The 17,267-nt window shown below is 42.5% G+C and overlaps 2 protein-coding genes across 4 annotated transcripts in view; one reads left to right on the forward strand and one right to left on the reverse strand.

The window, feature by feature from the left end:
• LOC115378350 (rho GTPase-activating protein 44-like) overlaps positions 1-9,290 on the reverse strand; it is a 64,341-nt gene extending 55,051 nt beyond the window's left edge. The window contains exon 1 of the mRNA XM_030078578.1: positions 9,055-9,290. Within this exon, the coding sequence (XP_029934438.1) occupies positions 9,055-9,107 (53 nt within the window). The 5' untranslated portion in view covers positions 9,108-9,290. The remainder of the gene's footprint in view (positions 1-9,054) is intronic.
• A 1,784-nt stretch (positions 9,291-11,074) lies between these two features.
• stx4 (syntaxin 4) lies at positions 11,075-16,778 on the forward strand. Of its 3 annotated transcripts, XM_030077401.1 has the most exons (11): positions 11,075-11,285; positions 11,665-11,772; positions 12,203-12,302; positions 12,615-12,689; positions 12,799-12,869; positions 13,188-13,296; positions 14,464-14,537; positions 15,687-15,824; positions 15,915-16,025; positions 16,116-16,207; positions 16,345-16,778. In XM_030077401.1, the coding sequence occupies exons 1-10, from the start codon at positions 11,256-11,258 to the stop codon at positions 16,194-16,196; spliced, it is 897 nt and encodes a 298-aa protein (XP_029933261.1). In that variant the 5' UTR covers positions 11,075-11,255; the 3' UTR covers positions 16,197-16,207; positions 16,345-16,778. The 3 variants fall into 3 exon arrangements, with proteins under 3 accessions (XP_029933261.1, XP_029933260.1, XP_029933262.1); XM_030077400.1 differs by having other exon boundaries at positions 16,116-16,778; XM_030077402.1 differs by having other exon boundaries at positions 11,668-11,772; positions 16,116-16,778.
• The last annotated feature ends 489 nt before the right edge of the window (positions 16,779-17,267 follow it).

Genomic DNA, 17,267 nt, shown 5'->3' on the forward strand with positions numbered 1-17,267 from the left:
AACACACTACAAATCATTGTATATACACTATCCTAAGTGTGCTCACTACTACAGTGCTCGGAGGAAATATTGATCACCCATTACTGTAAAGCACACCATATTTCACCTGAGCTGAGGCTGTCTGTGCATCAGGAAGTGTGTGGCTGCCGTTTGTTTGACGGGCCGACACTGCCGGCTTACGTTCTTTTTATTTAGACGGTGAGGAACACCGACACACAACAGGAGGCTCGGAGTTGGCTGCCACACAGGATTCACTGCATAGTCGTCACACGCACACATGCACGCACACACACATACGTTTAAAGTCACAATGAAATGCAAAATAACCTTTTCACTTTGCTCGCCAGTGTGTCGTATCACAGCACACACACGTATTCATCAATAAATCCCACATAACTGGCTATTGTTCATTCAGTGCAGCAGCCAGACATGTGGACAAGAAGCCCCGCAGCTGCATGTGAAGTTGGCCGCCTCACCCCTGACCTTCGTCTCACACCACAGCTGGCCCGGAGGAGACAGTGACACCTGAGCGCCAACGGTTTGACTTCCCATTAAAGTTTAACAGACAGGTGTAGTAGGGGTGGTAACGAGGCCACAGGGTTAGCAGAAGGTAATGTGGCCACACCTCTTCAACAGCTGGGTGAGGCGGGGGTGTGTGTGTGTGTGTGTGAGTGAGGGGGCTGTGTGTTTACTGTGTTTCCACATGGATCAAACAGCCAGACAATGCAGGGACACAGACGAGCTTTATGTTACACAGTAAGGATTGTATTTAACCCTGAGAAACATGCACTGTACATGTTTGCACGTCACGGCAGGTTCAGGGCAGAGGATCAGTTACTCGTGGTGCATCTGCAGCAGGTAGATTATCAGCGTTTCGGCTTGTACATGATGATCTCTCCAAGCACCAGGCTTCCTTGCCGCCACTTAATTAGGACTATGATAAGCTTTTCTTATATTAAATTAAACAGCCAAACTGCGCACATACAAAAAGAAACATACTCTAGAAATTAGTTTAATTGCCTGTGCAGAAAGGTCATGTCATTACTGAACCATAATTACCTGTGTTTGTCACAATAAATAATGGCATTTTCCTGCGAGTAATAAAACCAGGAAAATGAAACTAATGATTTCCTCCACCTGAGCTGTGCTGCATCATTTCTCTTTTCCTCAGACGGCTGCTCTCAGTGACCCGCTGCAGGGAAGTGGCACATATAAGACCGAAGCCTTTCAATGCAGAGTTTGAAAAATCTCTCTGAAGACAGATGTACTGAGGCAGAGGGAAGGAACAAGAACAAGAAAGGAGAAAAAAATATTTCCCATTTGCATGGGAAATGAGTTAGGGCTCTTGCTGAAAGCTAGCTTCCCCTGCTAATGTGTGAAAACCGAGAAAGGCCTCTCTCTACTGCATCAGGCTCAACTTGTAACTTTAGATATTCTTCACAGGGGCTTGGTCGTTTGATGTGAGCACGACTGCGTGGGAGATTTTCACCACTTTGTCTCCAGAGGCTACCACTTCTATGACAACAGAGGAGAGCTCAAACAGATAAACAGCAACTCTCTAAAAAAAAATGTTTACAATTAAGAATGTTTACTCATGGAAGCCTCTGATCGTCCCTCATTAACGTGAGCATTTCCACTTGCATTAAGTAACGGCAGGATGTTGACGCAATGTGTTTTCTCTGGGACCGCGCTTGGCAGCTTAAGCCGCAGCCGCTGGGGCTCAACTATACTCAACCTGACAGCTCGGAGTGAGACATCAACATGCCAGCATAAGACGTGGTCATTTGAGTGGAATTCATGTTCTGTAACAGGCGCCCAGTTAGTGTCCATTACAGCGGTGTAAATACTGAAAAAGAGCTCGGGGAGTGTTATTCCCCCCCTCGTGATGTCATTTCCTGCCCTGTTGAGGCTGTGCTTTGGAATGCATGTCGATGAAGCGCTCAGGTTTCAGCCGAGGGTGTAGAGTCCACAGAGGCTGCAGTATGTTTTTGTGCGAGGCGGGGGCCCTGTCACCGCTGAGCTAATGTTTCCAAACCATCTCAGTGTGTTGGCATGGGCGTGGCACACGCAGGACACACAGGATAGGTGGAGTAAGGGTGTGATGCCACCGACTGGATGGGTAACATCTGTGTCAAAAGAACTCAGCGACCCTGTGCCTGGTTGCCATGGTGAGGTCATGGGTGTGTCGCAAGACGCAGTGTGGTCATGGATACACACAAAATGCATCATCCTGTTACTTTGTATAGGGTAGATATTAATAAGCCGTGTTTAGACATTGTTACATTCCTTTTGTAAAACATGGTTATTCATTGAAATGATTCTTCTACAAATGAATCACCATTTTTTTAAATATGATACTTCATAATGTTGAGTAATAAAATGTTGATGTTATGCTCTCTGCTAAAGGTCAAGATTGGCTCTGTGGTAATTGTGCAGATTTTCAGATGAGTGTAATTAATGTTACTTTCACAAGAAAAAAAGAAGAAGAAGGAAGAAGGCAGAAAGGAGCTCGCAGGATGCAACAGTGCTACCAGTCTCTCTTGGTGCCTACTGATACCAAGCTGTCAGATGTTACCTCTCCACTGTCTATATGTGAAATACATGAAGCCTACAAGGTTTAACAGTGATGGGTAGGGATGGGATTCGAGAACCGGTTCTTGTTGAGAACCAGTTCTCAGTGGTCTGAATCCTTGGACAGTCAAATGCTATTTGCATCTGATCCTTCTGTACCCAGATTGAGAAAAAAATCAATATTTGTTTTGTACAGTTATTTAATACATATTTTAATAATTTGAACACTCAAATGTAGTTGTGTAAAAGTCATTTGGATGGACAGGAGTGGTGGCATTTTAACAACACAATGATATAAAAGAAAGTTAATACAAATAAACCCATTTGTACTTTTTTTTTTTCTTCCCTTGCCCAGTGAGATTCGATAAGAGAATCGTTAAAGAATCGAATTGATAAGCAGATTCGATCATGGAATCAGAATCGCTAAAATCTTATCAAGTCCCATCCCTAGCGATGGGCTACGATAACACACGACACAGATGTGTAGATTTGGCTTAAAGATAATCGCATAAAGTTTTCCCCCCTTGATTTTCAGTCCAGCTCGGCCTCACCTGCTCCACGCCTGTCGCTCTGGAACCCGGTGACCCTGGTTACCCTGGTGATGGAAAAGGTACAACCCAGAGTGCCACACAGCCAGACCCACTGACCCCTTTTCTGAATCACTGCACATCATCTGTGCATCTCCTCCCTGCTCCCGCCCTTTCCCAGCAACATGATGGATCCTCCACTAATGAGCAAAATAAACAAAACGATGTGCTGCTGCAGTAGCCCAGCAGGCCCTGTCCAGTCTCTGTCTTTAACAGATTAACATGCCTGCGGATAAAAATGAGGCTTGATTCTGACTTCAAATGCTGCTCTGGCTCTGTAGGTCAAAGAGTTCACCAGTTGAGTTTTCTCACAACTGTCCTTGATTATAATTTCTTCAAAGAGACTGGAATAAGAGACTTCAAAAAAGAGTTGCTGTGTGCTCAATCAACCTCCCCTGAAGAAATCAAGGCAAAAGCGGAGGACAAAGAATATAGGACACCATACTGATAGCAAAATTTGAGAGTATAAAAACCTCCTCCCTGCATTTATCTTTGATGAGTGTATGAGCAGTGCAGCAGCATCCAGTTGGCTGAAGCAAACTCTGTTCTGAAGGCCAGGCAGTCATCATCATCATCATCGGCGGCAGCGGCAACAGAGCTGAGAGAGCTGGGCTGTGGAGTCTGTCTGCACAGTCCTGAGGGGCTCAGCATCTCCAACATCACACTCCAGTGACTGCAGTAATGCTCCACTGACAATGACATCTCCCTTAGCAACTCCCTCAGTTTCACCAACGAAACCAGAGACAGGGTCCCAAAAGAACAGTCCAAAAGAAAGCCTGTGTCTGCAATGGTTTTTAACTCTGAAACTATGCCTCCATGTAGTAATTCAATTGGAAATGTCATCTAGTGTTATGAGCCTCACTATAGCGGAACAAGAATACCATAATGCGTCTCAGTCACTGTGTTTAAAAAAAAAAAAGAGGTTATTTTTATCCAAAGAGGTAGCGTCAGCCACCATATCATCTCCTTTTTTTTTCTATCCTAATCGCTTTCCAAGCATAACTATCAAAGGATTATTTCAGAGGTTGGTACGCTTTCAGGGCAGCAAACAGAAAGACTGCAGGGCAAGGTGGAGTGCCAAAGACATGTCAAAATACAGAGAATGGCAAAGACAGAGAAACACAGGGCAGGCATGGAGAACAAAAAGATGGTAAATGGTTGTGTGAGGCGAGCGCAAGACGAAAAAGAGTGATTGATTTTGAGATCGCTGGAACAGAGGTGTATGTTAGCATGTGTGTGTGAGAGAGCGAGTGCATCTCTGGAAGTGAGAAAATGAGCGTTTGTGTGTGAGTATGAGTGTGCGCTGTTCCCCCAACACCCTGGCAAGCTGCTAGCATCTTTCATTTACTCATAATTACAGCAGAGCCAACGCATAGCAGGTCCAGGTTCTAATTACTTGCAGGAATTTATCATTAACACACTATCACCTTGATTAATGAGCAACACTCACATGTGTGGTGGGTACATATAAACATTCACACACACATGCACATATAAATGAATCCATGCATAAACATTCATTTCCACAGGAAGACAATGATAGTTATTGTAGTAATCGTAATAATTGTTCTCTCACCCTCTGCATGTCAACACCAGGAGGTGCAACACTTTGCACTCTAAATGTAATGTCACCCGTGTCAGGTCCTGTTAGTTGTGCCATGTCTCTACCCTTTCAGCCCTAAACAGCTTGTGGCAACCAGGCAGCGACCAGGGTATCTCTAATATTAACCTCCATCATTTTATCATGCTCCCAGAACAACATATTCTCATTGTGTTCAGCATCTTAAGTACCCATGAATACTAATTATGTTCTAAATAAAGGGTAATCAATTCTCAAATCCTGAGGATGTTGTTGGAATTAACACAGAGACGCTGCACTATACAAGCAAGACTACATACACGCACCATGTTTGACAAATGGGTTCATTATCTTCCCAATGAATGGCCCAGCAGCCAAGGAGGATGAAAAACAGATTAGCATAATTTATGTTCACCTCTATGAAGCCATTTGTACTAATCTGAAGAATATACAATAGAGCAATTCTTTATTAGTGCATAACAGTGAGCCAAATGGAAGCTCCGTCCTCAGAATACAAAAAAAATAAATCTCAGTGCTGACAGTGGCGACAAGGTAAGGACAACTATGTGGCTGGTACAAGGACGCAGTCAGCGCTGCATGAAATGTCCGAGGAGCCGCTGGTCAGGGACTGAGGGGGAAACAAGACATGATTGATCCCCCTAAGGAACTGTACACCTTGACACAGACACATACAGGGCCTGTTAATGGTGAATCAGCATGCGGACATGCTGAATCAATGTCAAGGAAACTGTCACAAACAGTTGCACAAAAAAACCTCATATGTCTAGTTGTTTTCTGGAAATACATTCATGTATGATTCAGGTTTCTGTTTTAAGCAGGTCTCACTTACACAAGAACTGAACCTGTCAAATGATTGTGTGTATACAAAACTGTGTCACAGACAGGAATAGAGGTCTGTAAGCATGTCAGGGACACTGCAGGGAATGTTTGGAAGGTAAGACATCCCATGTTTTTCCCCCTGCTGTCACATTGTTGAATAAAGCCACCGCATGGCCAGTGACACCAGTTCTGCATCAGGTTTCCTTGTGGACAGCCTCGCAAGTAACAACCAAACACAGGCATCCACTGCATGTTGCTCAGATGGTGCCTGTCAGCTCCTGTAGGAAAGCAATAGCCTACATGCTGACAAAAGTCACAAAAATCATTTGTCCATCGATCAGTCAAACAGTGGTTTCTGTCCTTGCATGGCTGTGCATCAATCTGCCCCAGAGTATGACAGGGAAAACACTAATGCATGAAATGGATAACTAAAAATAATGAAGCCATTAATGGCATGTCTGCTGTTTTTTCCTATGAAAAACATGCAATTCACCGTGCTCTCTTCAATCACCAACTGACAGTCGATAATGGTTTAGGGACGAAAATGGAATGTGCATGAGCAGAAACAAACAATGCCTCTAGGTCTGGTGGCCTGTAGCCTATACCACTCAGTGATGATAAGAAACCATTTTTCAGCCTGTTGTTGAAGATTAGAAACCCAATTTCCAACATCCCTGAGATACATTTTTTCTCTTCTGACTATTGTCTCACCTCTACATTCTTCAGCTTATTTTGCTGACCTAGCATCTGGACCCAAACACAGACCTCTAGTTTCCGTTTTCCACGAGGGAAATATGCTTCCCTTAACAGACCTGTCTGTCCACAAACCCACTACAAAAACAGACAGTCTCTTACATGTATGGCCTTGACTGCTCAATGAAAGCAGTCAACACAAAAATGTGAATGAGAAGATGAGCTAAAAATAAAACAGCAAAGAAGTGACTGAGCCAAAAGAGGATTCGGCCTAGCTGTCTCCTTCCTGCCATAACCTCACAGACAGCTACACGTTTTCATTCAGTCACAGTTTACGCAGCATTACGCAGGATTAATGATGCAGGCCGAGGATTTTGCAGATGTGTTTAACTGTGTCAGAACCCCTCTTGACCTATATCTTCGACCAGAATAACATCGACTGAAATATCTTTTTAAAGGGAGATGCTTCATGGATTCAAGAGGGTCTGTTTCTGTATGGTTTCTTAACATGATGAAACTCCTAACGGTCAAAGAAAACAAAGAGAAATAATAAATAAAGTCTAAAACACTTGGGGACGTCTTCCAAATGTTGCCTCGTAGACCATTTCATGCAATCTAATTCAAATCTCAGACACGGCTGGAAAATGTGGGTGGGAAAGTGAATGAGTGCCGCTTTCCCCTTCCTAAAATAACATGTGTAACTATGAATGAGAAGCAAGCAAAAGAGCACGCGTGCACTCTCCAATGACATTTCCCTGTTAAATAAAGGTTACGATACATAATTCAAATCATCTCAACGCTTCATCTCCATCTCCCCCTCACGACAGGAGGAGACACCAGCTACGACTCGGGCACAACTGGCTGGTGACACAGGCTGCCAAGGTCGTGGAAACATCCGCCATTACCTGAGCGGCCAGCAGCGAGGAGTTGTGTTGAGTCTCTCCCCTCTAAATATGACTAATTGCTCCTGCTGTTCCGCTTCTTAGGATACAGGTTAGAACTCATTACCGGGATGTTACGCCTCAGTGGGCTATAGTGCTCCAGCTCCCAGCCAGACGAAGGAGGTAAACAAGCACCTGGGCCAGTGCACACACACACATATACAAGCACACATTTATATATTTATATATCTGTGAATAAGTGGTTTTACAGAGCAATACATCTGTTATCCCATACTGCACAATTCCAGTGATCTAGTGACTCCACTAATCCCTCTCAAATGGGTAAATGACCCAAGTGTCTCCAGTTCCCACCGCCAAGCCGACTCTGTTAAAGCATGAGAAACAGTAATACCTTTTTCATTGATCACCGCCTGTATCAGCTTCTCTCCTTGCAGCCGGAGTGTGAGTGAGCAAGGTACACAATAACATGACACACAATCCTCTTGGTGTGCCGGCTTCATCGGCTGCCACTGTCAGCCAAGCAAAACAAACAACCCCGGTTATAGAATACTTTCAATACAACAGAAATCAAACGCCTTATATGAAAGCTGGGAGCTGGAACGAGCTGTTGTGCTTGACAACGCACAAATCAGCCTCACCATGTTTTGATATGGCAGGCCCATTTTGTAGCCGTTAGCAACATCGATACAAACTTGTAAAGACTGCAAACGGTGATAAAAACACAAGACTTCATCCAGGTCACCAAAGGCACGGTGTTGACATTTGACATTAACTTTCAGTTATGAGGTAAGGGTGGGGTTGACAAACAGGAGAGACAAAGACTCAACACAGAGCTGGAGTTACACCTCTTTGACTTCACTTCCGCGCCACCAGATTCCTCACCACAGCAATCCAGTTTGGCTGGAGGGCTTTTAGAAGCGATGACACAGACACCCCCTCTGATACACAGCTGCCACTACACTGTCTTGGCCATTGAATCCCATTGTGAAGGCACAGACATTGGATTGCACCAGTATGCTTCTTGAAAAAGAGGCTGTACTGTATTTTTCAAACTATGGGTCACGTGCCTTCTGCAAGTGGCCACTCACACAATAAAGGAAGCTTTATAACAGGATCCCAAGTCGGAAGACTCAATTCCTCAGGCTGAAAAAAGATGGAAAAAATGTGTAGCATCACCTGCAATAACAACCCCATAAACGTGGTCTGTAACTAAACAAAGTAATCTTGAGTAACTGCATTTATTTGCTCATTCCACCTCATGGTTTGTCTAACCCAACCTTGTGCAGCCAAGATTCGCTTCAGTGGGATTTATCACTCCTGGATTCATAGTGCCACCATCCTTGACATGTCACCATGTTTGATGGATATGTGAGGCACTGAAGTGGAACTTGCTCAACCATCTTATACAATTTATAGGAGTAACACGCTCTTTTTCTTTTTTTCTGTAAAGATTGAAACACACAGGAAAAGTTGCATGGCTTGCTGGGACTGGACCCAGTATTTACAAGGCTGGTGAGCTCATTTTCACGGTGGCCACGGCTGCAGCTGAGCCTGGTGGACGCTCCTGGTCCTTGGGTACCAGTCTCATCTGCTCTCTCCTCATTTGTGTGGGGATGCGCTCGTCCCTGCTGAGCTCAATCAGACCCATAATGTTGACACAGGCACTTTGACCCGCACTGTGGCTTAATACACTGTGCGAATCAAACCACCTGGCAGCGACAATAGCCGCACATATGAATGAATGGCAGGCTGCGATACGGGCTACAAATCCGTATCTTGGATGTTCCGGTCAAAGCCGAGTAGGATGCGTCCATCTCCCTGGAAGTCCCACAGCTCTCTGACGCAAACGAGCCACATGCCACAATTATGATTTTGCTCTTACCTGCCCACGGTCTGGTTGGCGAGCTGCCTCATCCGATTGAATTGTTTCTTCATCTTGTGTTTTTCTGCGTTAACGGCGAGGGGCAGAGCCGCTCCACATATCTCACTGACACAAAGTCCGGTCTCCTCGGAGGTGGCTGGCAGGCGAGGCTCCCTCACACATCCAGGTGCTGCATCGCCGTGGCAAAACCTCACACGAAAACCGAGAGCGGCGGGCTAATTTCTGCACATTTTGCCGAGGTCTCTGTCATCCGCTCCGCTGCCGCTCCACAGATGCTGGACCAATTTCTCTCCGAGCGGAGTGACAGCTCACGACACGACGCTCTCCGCTGGTGCACCATGGGAAATGCAGTTCAGGATATAGTCCCCAAATTTATATGATAATAGAATTACTCATATTAAACAAACAAACAAAGAAAGAAAAAAGCGGAACCACTGGGTGCTTAATTAATCCTAACAACACTGATCAAGCAAAATAATACCATTACTAATAACAATAACAATACTACTACCACTAAAACAACAACAACAACAACAACAACAACAACAACAATACTAAATAAATTCTATGACAGTTGTGACCTAGTTTAATTCCTATTAATTTTGCCACTATAGTAATAAAATGAGTAAAGCAGTTTATGATGTCCTAAAAGCATAATCAATGCTTACCCCCTATGTAATTTATCTGATTGACTGACATTTATTGATTTAAAGTGCTGCAGGTTTATTATTTATTATTTGAAATACCGCACACCGATACTTCTCTTTATCAATAATCCTTAACAAGTTTTCCACGCCCAACAGTAATGCAACTCTGAATGGCATTAAATTGATTTATAATCTGTTTGTAGATTTATTGTGGCCTATTCAGCTCCCAGTTCAGTCTTGATGATAGCCTATCCTATGCTGATGCCACAGAGGTGTAATCTGGCTCAGTTTTGACCATCTTCATATCATAGAAAGCCTAAATTACAACACAAAGTGACTTAAACAGGAACGTGATTGCAGCTTGTAGGCCTGTGAGCTTGGTGCAATCTGCAGGCAAACAGCGTCACCTTGTGGCCGTAAGGGCAGAGTGAAAAGGTTTTTATAAAGCCGTGCCAGTGATGTGACGTTTGGGATGCACATATTTTTCTGTATTTATTTGCATAAGGAAAACAAAAATCAAACCCACAGTGTTTCAATCATGGCAACAGAATCAGCTCGACTGTCTCTTGTAAGGCACCGTCATGTGAGAGAAACACTCATCTTTGATGTAAGCAGACAAACATGAGGGGCTTAGATATTGTTTGTGCTGATTTTTTTATATATATATATATATATAAGTCATTGACATGCTGACTGTAATATGCAACAAGGATACTGTTATCACTTTGTGCAAAGGGGGTAAGATAAGTGTGTTGGTCTGAAATGATCTGTCATCTGTCATGCATGTATGACAAGACAAAAGCAATAACATGATGTTTTATTAACAAAAGGTACACCTGTCATTTATGGTTGGAAAGTATTTACAGACGGTAAGTTAGGCAGGATAGCACCTACACAATCCTAAATAAATATTCCTTCATTCTGTTTGAAAATGTTGATTCATGGGGTAAGCAAAAAAGGCAGTTCCAGTGTTATATTTATTCATTTATTTGTTTGTTTATTTACGAAATATGTCCACTTGAATTTCCATGCACATGTCCTAATAAGAATGTCTAACACATGACTTAGTAAGTTATCTGTCATATATGGAAATCCAATTATCATTAGGACCATAGCTGTCTAAAGAAACATGACCATGTCCAATGCTAAGGATATTACGCTATGAGCTTTAGCTTTCATTCACATGTCAAATTCACCATGTACATAGGAAAGTATCATTTGAATTTAATTTATAAAGCATGTTTAACTGCTCGGGCGTGTTGTTTTAAACTTCTTATACACAGTCTATAGTGAAAATGCATCCAAGGAAACAGGCTCAGTCGTTGCCGTGCATTTAGACTCCACTGCGACAGGGGGCGCAGCTGAGCCCCGAATGGAAATCCTCAGTGTTTCCGTGTTTATCAGAAGAAGTGTTACAGTTTACTTGCTGAATGACACTTGGAGGAAAGTTTACACGCTTTTCGCTCCTTGGGAAAGCTTTTCCAGACTTCGGCATAGCACTACGGCTTGTCTGACATTTCGTCGTCTAGTTCCCTCTTTGAGTTTCTCTGAAAAATGCGGGACCGAACGAAAGAACTGGGAAATGTGAGTTTCAAAGAAAACGGCTAACGTTAGCAGTAGCACGCTATGTCTGCTAACTTTCCTAATTTCATTTCTTCAGCGAAGTAGCGTCTGCAGACATCGATGTTTCTGGCCTGACAGCTTTGAATGAGAAAGGAAAGTCATCTCTTGATCATAATAGCGCTGTTCACCAGTTGGCGTGCTTTCGCGTTAACTTTAGCTTCATGGCATTTGCAGCTTCCGTTTGAATCAACTTGAGTTTTCCTAAGAGGATGTGCCAGGCCAGGCCAGGGCAGGGCTGTGGCTGCTCTGCTCTGCTGGAAAATGACAAGTTACTCGGCCATGGCAGAGCAGTTGTTGTGTTTTCAGTGTGCACATTTTCTCCTCACTGTCCAACCCACAGCAGAGTGCGGAGTGCTCAGATGAGGATGAGGAGGGCAGAGCGCTGATGATCAAGCCTGGCACCTCTTCAGTCAAAGAGGAGAGGGAGAATGAAGCCTTTTTCAAGAAGGTGAGCTCAACCCAGACTTTCCTGGGCTCACAATCCCCCTCAGACAAAAGGGTACACTCCCTTGACAGCAGATGTTTCACTTTTGCTAAAATGAGTCACGTGTCATAAAATGAATGTCAAAAATCCTGTTTACGTTTTGAGGCAGATGAAATGGGCAATGCGCTATATTTATAAGTGTCAGGTGTGGCATGACATGATCCTGTCAGGTATGTTGGGGTTGTTCTCAGTTTGTTTTGTCAACAGTTTAGTCCCTGCGGCTCCCAGTCTCTCTGTAATGGATGTTGCAGAATGGCCTAGTATGTAAAAAACACTTTTATTATGTGTGCGGAAATAGCAGATTCTGTGCATCGGTGTTACTGTTAGATGTTGCAACAGATGGGAGGTGAGGCCACTATAAACTCTTAAGACTCAATTTCTTTACCTCTCATAGGTGCAAGAAATTCGGGAGGGTCTGGAGACTCTCAAAAAAAAGGTGTCCGACCTTGAGAACAAACAGAAAACGGTGCTGGGTGTGGCGCTGCCAGAGGATAGTAAGTGTTATAAAAGAAAGAGGGTACAAAAGAAAGAAGGTACAAAAGAGCAAAACCTGCCCATAGTGCGCTCAAAGCCTGCTTACAGGCATTGAAATCACTGAAATTATTTGAATTAAGTCTCATAGAGAGTATGCAAACCATGGGTTACTGCAGGGTACTGCTCACTGTTAAGTTCACTCTTAGAAAATGTGTAATTGTTTTAAAGCATAATGAATTTTAAGGATTGGCATCTCACCACACACACAGGGCTCACGTGTGGCGTCATAAAGGCATTTGGTTGTTGAAAATGGAATTTTCCTCTTGTGTTAGGTATGAAGAAAGAGCTGCAGACCCTTCGAGAGGAGATCAAAACTATGGCGAGCCAGATCCAGAAAAAACTGAAGAGTGGGTACCATCACCAGCACGATGGATAAAAATGAAGACTATGTTGTTTATTTGCTGTTTAGGAGTCACTTGATTTAGACTCATCAGACTTTTTTTTTCCTTTTTGCAGCCATTGAACCTAAGAAGGGAGAGGATGATGGCAAATACATACCCATAAACACGAGGATGCAACGGACACAGGTTGAGCTTTTACTCATTGATTTTTTTCTTTGCCTTAATGCACTGGCCTGCAGTTCTCTTTAGCAGATCGATCAGGTTGTCTTTCCTCTCTTAAACATCGTTCAGCAACTTTATCAGGTCATCACAACTTCAAGTGTAAGAAAAAAAAGAGTCCAGAGGCAAAGTAGCATCTGAGACAGGATGAAGTTAGAGTATTGTGGGTGATTGTCAGGTCAAGGCTCATCTCCTTCTGTCTGTATGTTGATTCAGGCTTGGGCCTCAAACTGTAAGGCTCTGTAAAGTAACATTGTGAACTGAATCTTCTCCGTCTGTGTGCAGCACGGCGTCTTGTCCAAGGAGTTTGTGGAGCTGATGGGTCACTGCAACACCATCCAGGCTCAGTACAGAGATCGTAACGTGGAGAGGATACAGAGGCAACTTAAAATCAGTAAGCACATCGGGCAGGGATGTGATTATTTTGTCTTTTTTTTCCCCAGTGTTTCTCAGTTTTCCTTTCATTTTAATTTTCAAGTGTTGGGGTTTTTGGTCTTAGATCTCCTTTTTTCTTCTGGTAAATCACTGCTTTGCTGACCACATCCCTTGTTGCATCCTGATGGCTCATTATGCTGCGGCAAGTTGCAACATCACGGGTTTCAGTCGATCTCATGGCTTTTGTCACAAGCCTTCTTCTTTCTCGCTGTTTCAATCTGTGATACACTGTCTAAGAAAGTAGAAGTGTCATATGTGTTGATTTTCACTTCATTTTTAAATGTCGTCTGACCCTTGTGATAAATGATGTCTAAACTTTGTCATATTATAGTAATGGCATAATTTAGCCAAATTTTTACCGACTAAAATGGTCTTAGTCAGCTAAATTCATTACATTATAGTTGATGTAAATACATCCACTTAGACAGTTGGAATTAAAAAAAAAATATTTTACTGTGACATAAAAAAAATGTATTAATTGGTACAAATAATAGTAATAAAAAACATAAAAACACCACATGAGTGCTATGTTTTCCCATCCTGAGGAAAAAATTGTTAGGGTGGAATAGTCAACTTCCAAAAAATTCTGCTGAGGTGTTTTGTCCTTTTTTTCTGTTATCAACAACAACAACAATAATAATGATAATAATAACAATAGTAATCTTCATCATCATCATCATTATAAAGTTTATTTGTATAGCATTTATCAAAACCAGCGCTACAAAGTGCTTTACAACAGTCACATAAACACAATAAAATTCACAGCAATTTATGAATAAACAGGCAGGCATAGGGAATAGTAAAATGTAAAAACAGTACAAAAACAAACAAAAAATGGCTTATTAAAAACCATAAATAAAACAACAAGGATAAAGTGTAAAAACGATGGGTGAAGTAAAACATTAAACTTACATTAAACTATTTCAGATATTGTCATGGGAAGAATATTTGCTTATTATGCAAAAAGCTGTCAACAAGAATCACCAAGTCAGCGAGAGCATGTCTTGATTTCAACACAAGGGGATCTGATCTGTATTCATCTGTGTCCACTGTGACATTTCTCTAACCCTTCCAAACATGAACAGCCACTATTCAAAACACTGACATCATGAACTTTTCCCCTCAGCTGGCAACAATGTAACAGACGAGGAGCTGGACGCCATGCTCGAAAGTGGACAGACGGATGTGTTTACGCAAAATGTGAGTGCGTTTTTCCTTCCACGGAATCAGGCTGTGGGGGAGAACAGTACCTGCCTTAAAGAAAACCACAGCAGGAAACTACCTGCTCACTGCAGCGCAAAAACATTTTCAGTTGTTTTTTTTCCCCTCCTCCATCTGCCAGTGTTCTCTGTAACCCATTGCACAACACTAAACAATGTGTGCTCCGTTATTTGGGGGAATGACTGCAAATGGCTTGTGTTAAATGATCACAGATTTGCTTTGTTGTAGCCACTGTCGTTGCTCAAACCGGACAGCCGATTTGGTAAGCATATCAGAGAAAATGGATGTGCAGCCTCTCCGTATCTCTTTAGTCTGGCCCTAGCTCATAGAGCAAACCCTTACACAATCATGTTGGCTCTTAATGTGCATCGTAGCTATAATAGATGAGACCCTGCATCTAGGCTTGGGCAGTATCCAAAGTTTAATATCATGACATGGTCTTGTTCAAATAAAATGTGTTGTTGCAATATTTTGATGATATTTCCACCAAAAATCCATTGAAGTTGTTCTAAATTCTTCTAAAATCTCATAAATGTTTATATATAGATCAGTTTAAATATAGATCAGTGGTTTTCAGGGGCTGCTTGAGAGGCTTCCAAGCGGTCCACAGCAAAATGTTACAGTAATTTCATTTAATAGAAAATGCTGGGATACAAAAATGTATGAGTTACTCTAACATTATGTTTTGATCTCACCACTTTGAATCCAATTGTCAGTGTTCATGTGTGGCATCCACATAATTTAAAAGTCAACACGAACTAGATTATCTTTTCATGTCAGGGTCTTGGGCCAAAATCACCTCAAAAGGAGGTGTGTGGCTTTAATGAAAGTCAGCTTGGGGGCCTGGATCATAAAAAAGTTTGAAAACCACTGATATGTGGCCACAAGCTGCAGGCCATCAATCAAAGCTTTTCTAATCAGATAGAAATGAAATTAAATGAAACCATAAGAGTGAAACACAAATCTGTATTTCATATTGTAGCAGATATTTCATAAGGGTGCAAACATTGCAATACTTGATATTATCAGATATCAGCCCAAGCCTAGCTGTATCTTGCTAAATCTTTTGTGTGTGACTTATATGTTATGCACCGCAGCTCATACATGTATTTGCACTGTGGTATGCAGATCTTGATCGATGCGAAAGCCACCAAGCAGGCTCTGAACGAGATCGAGTCGCGGCACGATGAGATCCTGAAACTGGAGAGGAGCATCAGGGACCTGCACGACATGTTCCAGTACCTGGCCATGGAGGTGGAGGCTCAGGTGATGTAGCTTTGACAAGTTTCATCAGACGTTTGTCTTGTGCTTGAAGTCATGGTCTGATTCTGACATGTTTTTCTTGTTCTCATGCAGGGGGAAATGGTCAACCGCATTGAAACAAACATCAAACAGTCCAGTAACTATGTGGAAAAGGCCAAGGCAGACACAGAGAAAGCAGTCACGTATCAACAGAAAGCACGCAAGGTACAATGTCCGATTGAATCTTGTTGGAAATAACCTCATCGATTGTTGGTGTATTTGATGTTTAACCTGTTTCTCTTTGTTTCCATGCAGAAGAAAATCTGGATCGCCGTCTGCGTCGCCATCCTCATCCTCATCCTCGTCATCTCGTTGGTCACCACCTTCAGTGGCTGAGACCCAGCAGTGTGAGTTTTAGCTCTGGAGGGGGCTGGCATATGCAAAAATGTTTTATTTGTAGAATAACATCTAAATTTTCAACCTCTCAGAATGTAGGTCAATTAAGTCAATGGATTGTATATAAACACAAGTCTGCCTTTTTCAGTTTCCACTCTAACCCTCCTACCCTGCCACTGGGCCTTATTTTGAAGAAGAGATGTCCTCTCTGTTTGTTGAGACTATAACTTTTCACACACTCACAGTAGACACACAAAACGACTACACTCTTGTCTAACTTTTGTCAAGAGGTAATGCTGCTGGCGTATGGAATCTCTCTGTTAGGCTTTTGCCTGCAGATGCACCACACATAGCATTAGGAATTGGTAACTGCAGTGTAACCCCATTACCCCGTCTCTCTCCCTCTCTCTCTCTCTCTCACACACACACACACACATACACACGAAAACTTAAAAAAAAAAAAAAAAGAAAAAGTTAGCAAAGGAAGAATGCAGTATTGGAAACCAACACTGGCGCTGATCTTACTGTACTCAGGAAAACCGTTCATTGATTTCTTGTTACATTATTGTTTATAGATCAATTGGTGACGTGAATAACAATTTTATAAAGCAGGGCTTCTTTTTACAAGCGTATAAATAGACTAATATAATTGTACATAGCCAACGTTGTTTGGTGAGTAATAAAGACATACTTCATGCAGTTTATTTGAAAAAACTTGAACAATGTGTCAGACTGCATTCATGTAACCAGTGTAAATACAGAAGCTTTTATATAGAATTACAGCCCCTGGAATTCTTTTTTTTTTTTTTAACTCTTACAAAAGTGTCTGAGCACTGCAATGACTGGCCCAAGGCCCCCACCCCCCACCCCCTTTTTACTTATTTCCACGTGTTTATTTATATGTTGAACATTGTTGTGTAAGCTGCTATGTGAATAGTTCTGACACAGCAACAATACATGATGGAAACCGTTTCAAAACTGTGCCTTCTCTTGTAATTAACGTCTATGCGGATGCACAGTTCAAAGGGCTGAGCTGAGATCATATGTGGTGCACTAATATTGTCAAGGGAT

The sequence above is a fragment of the Myripristis murdjan genome, chromosome 19 (assembly GCF_902150065.1).
Source record: "Myripristis murdjan chromosome 19, fMyrMur1.1, whole genome shotgun sequence".
In the NCBI taxonomy this organism is placed as follows: Eukaryota; Metazoa; Chordata; class Actinopteri; order Holocentriformes; family Holocentridae; genus Myripristis; species Myripristis murdjan.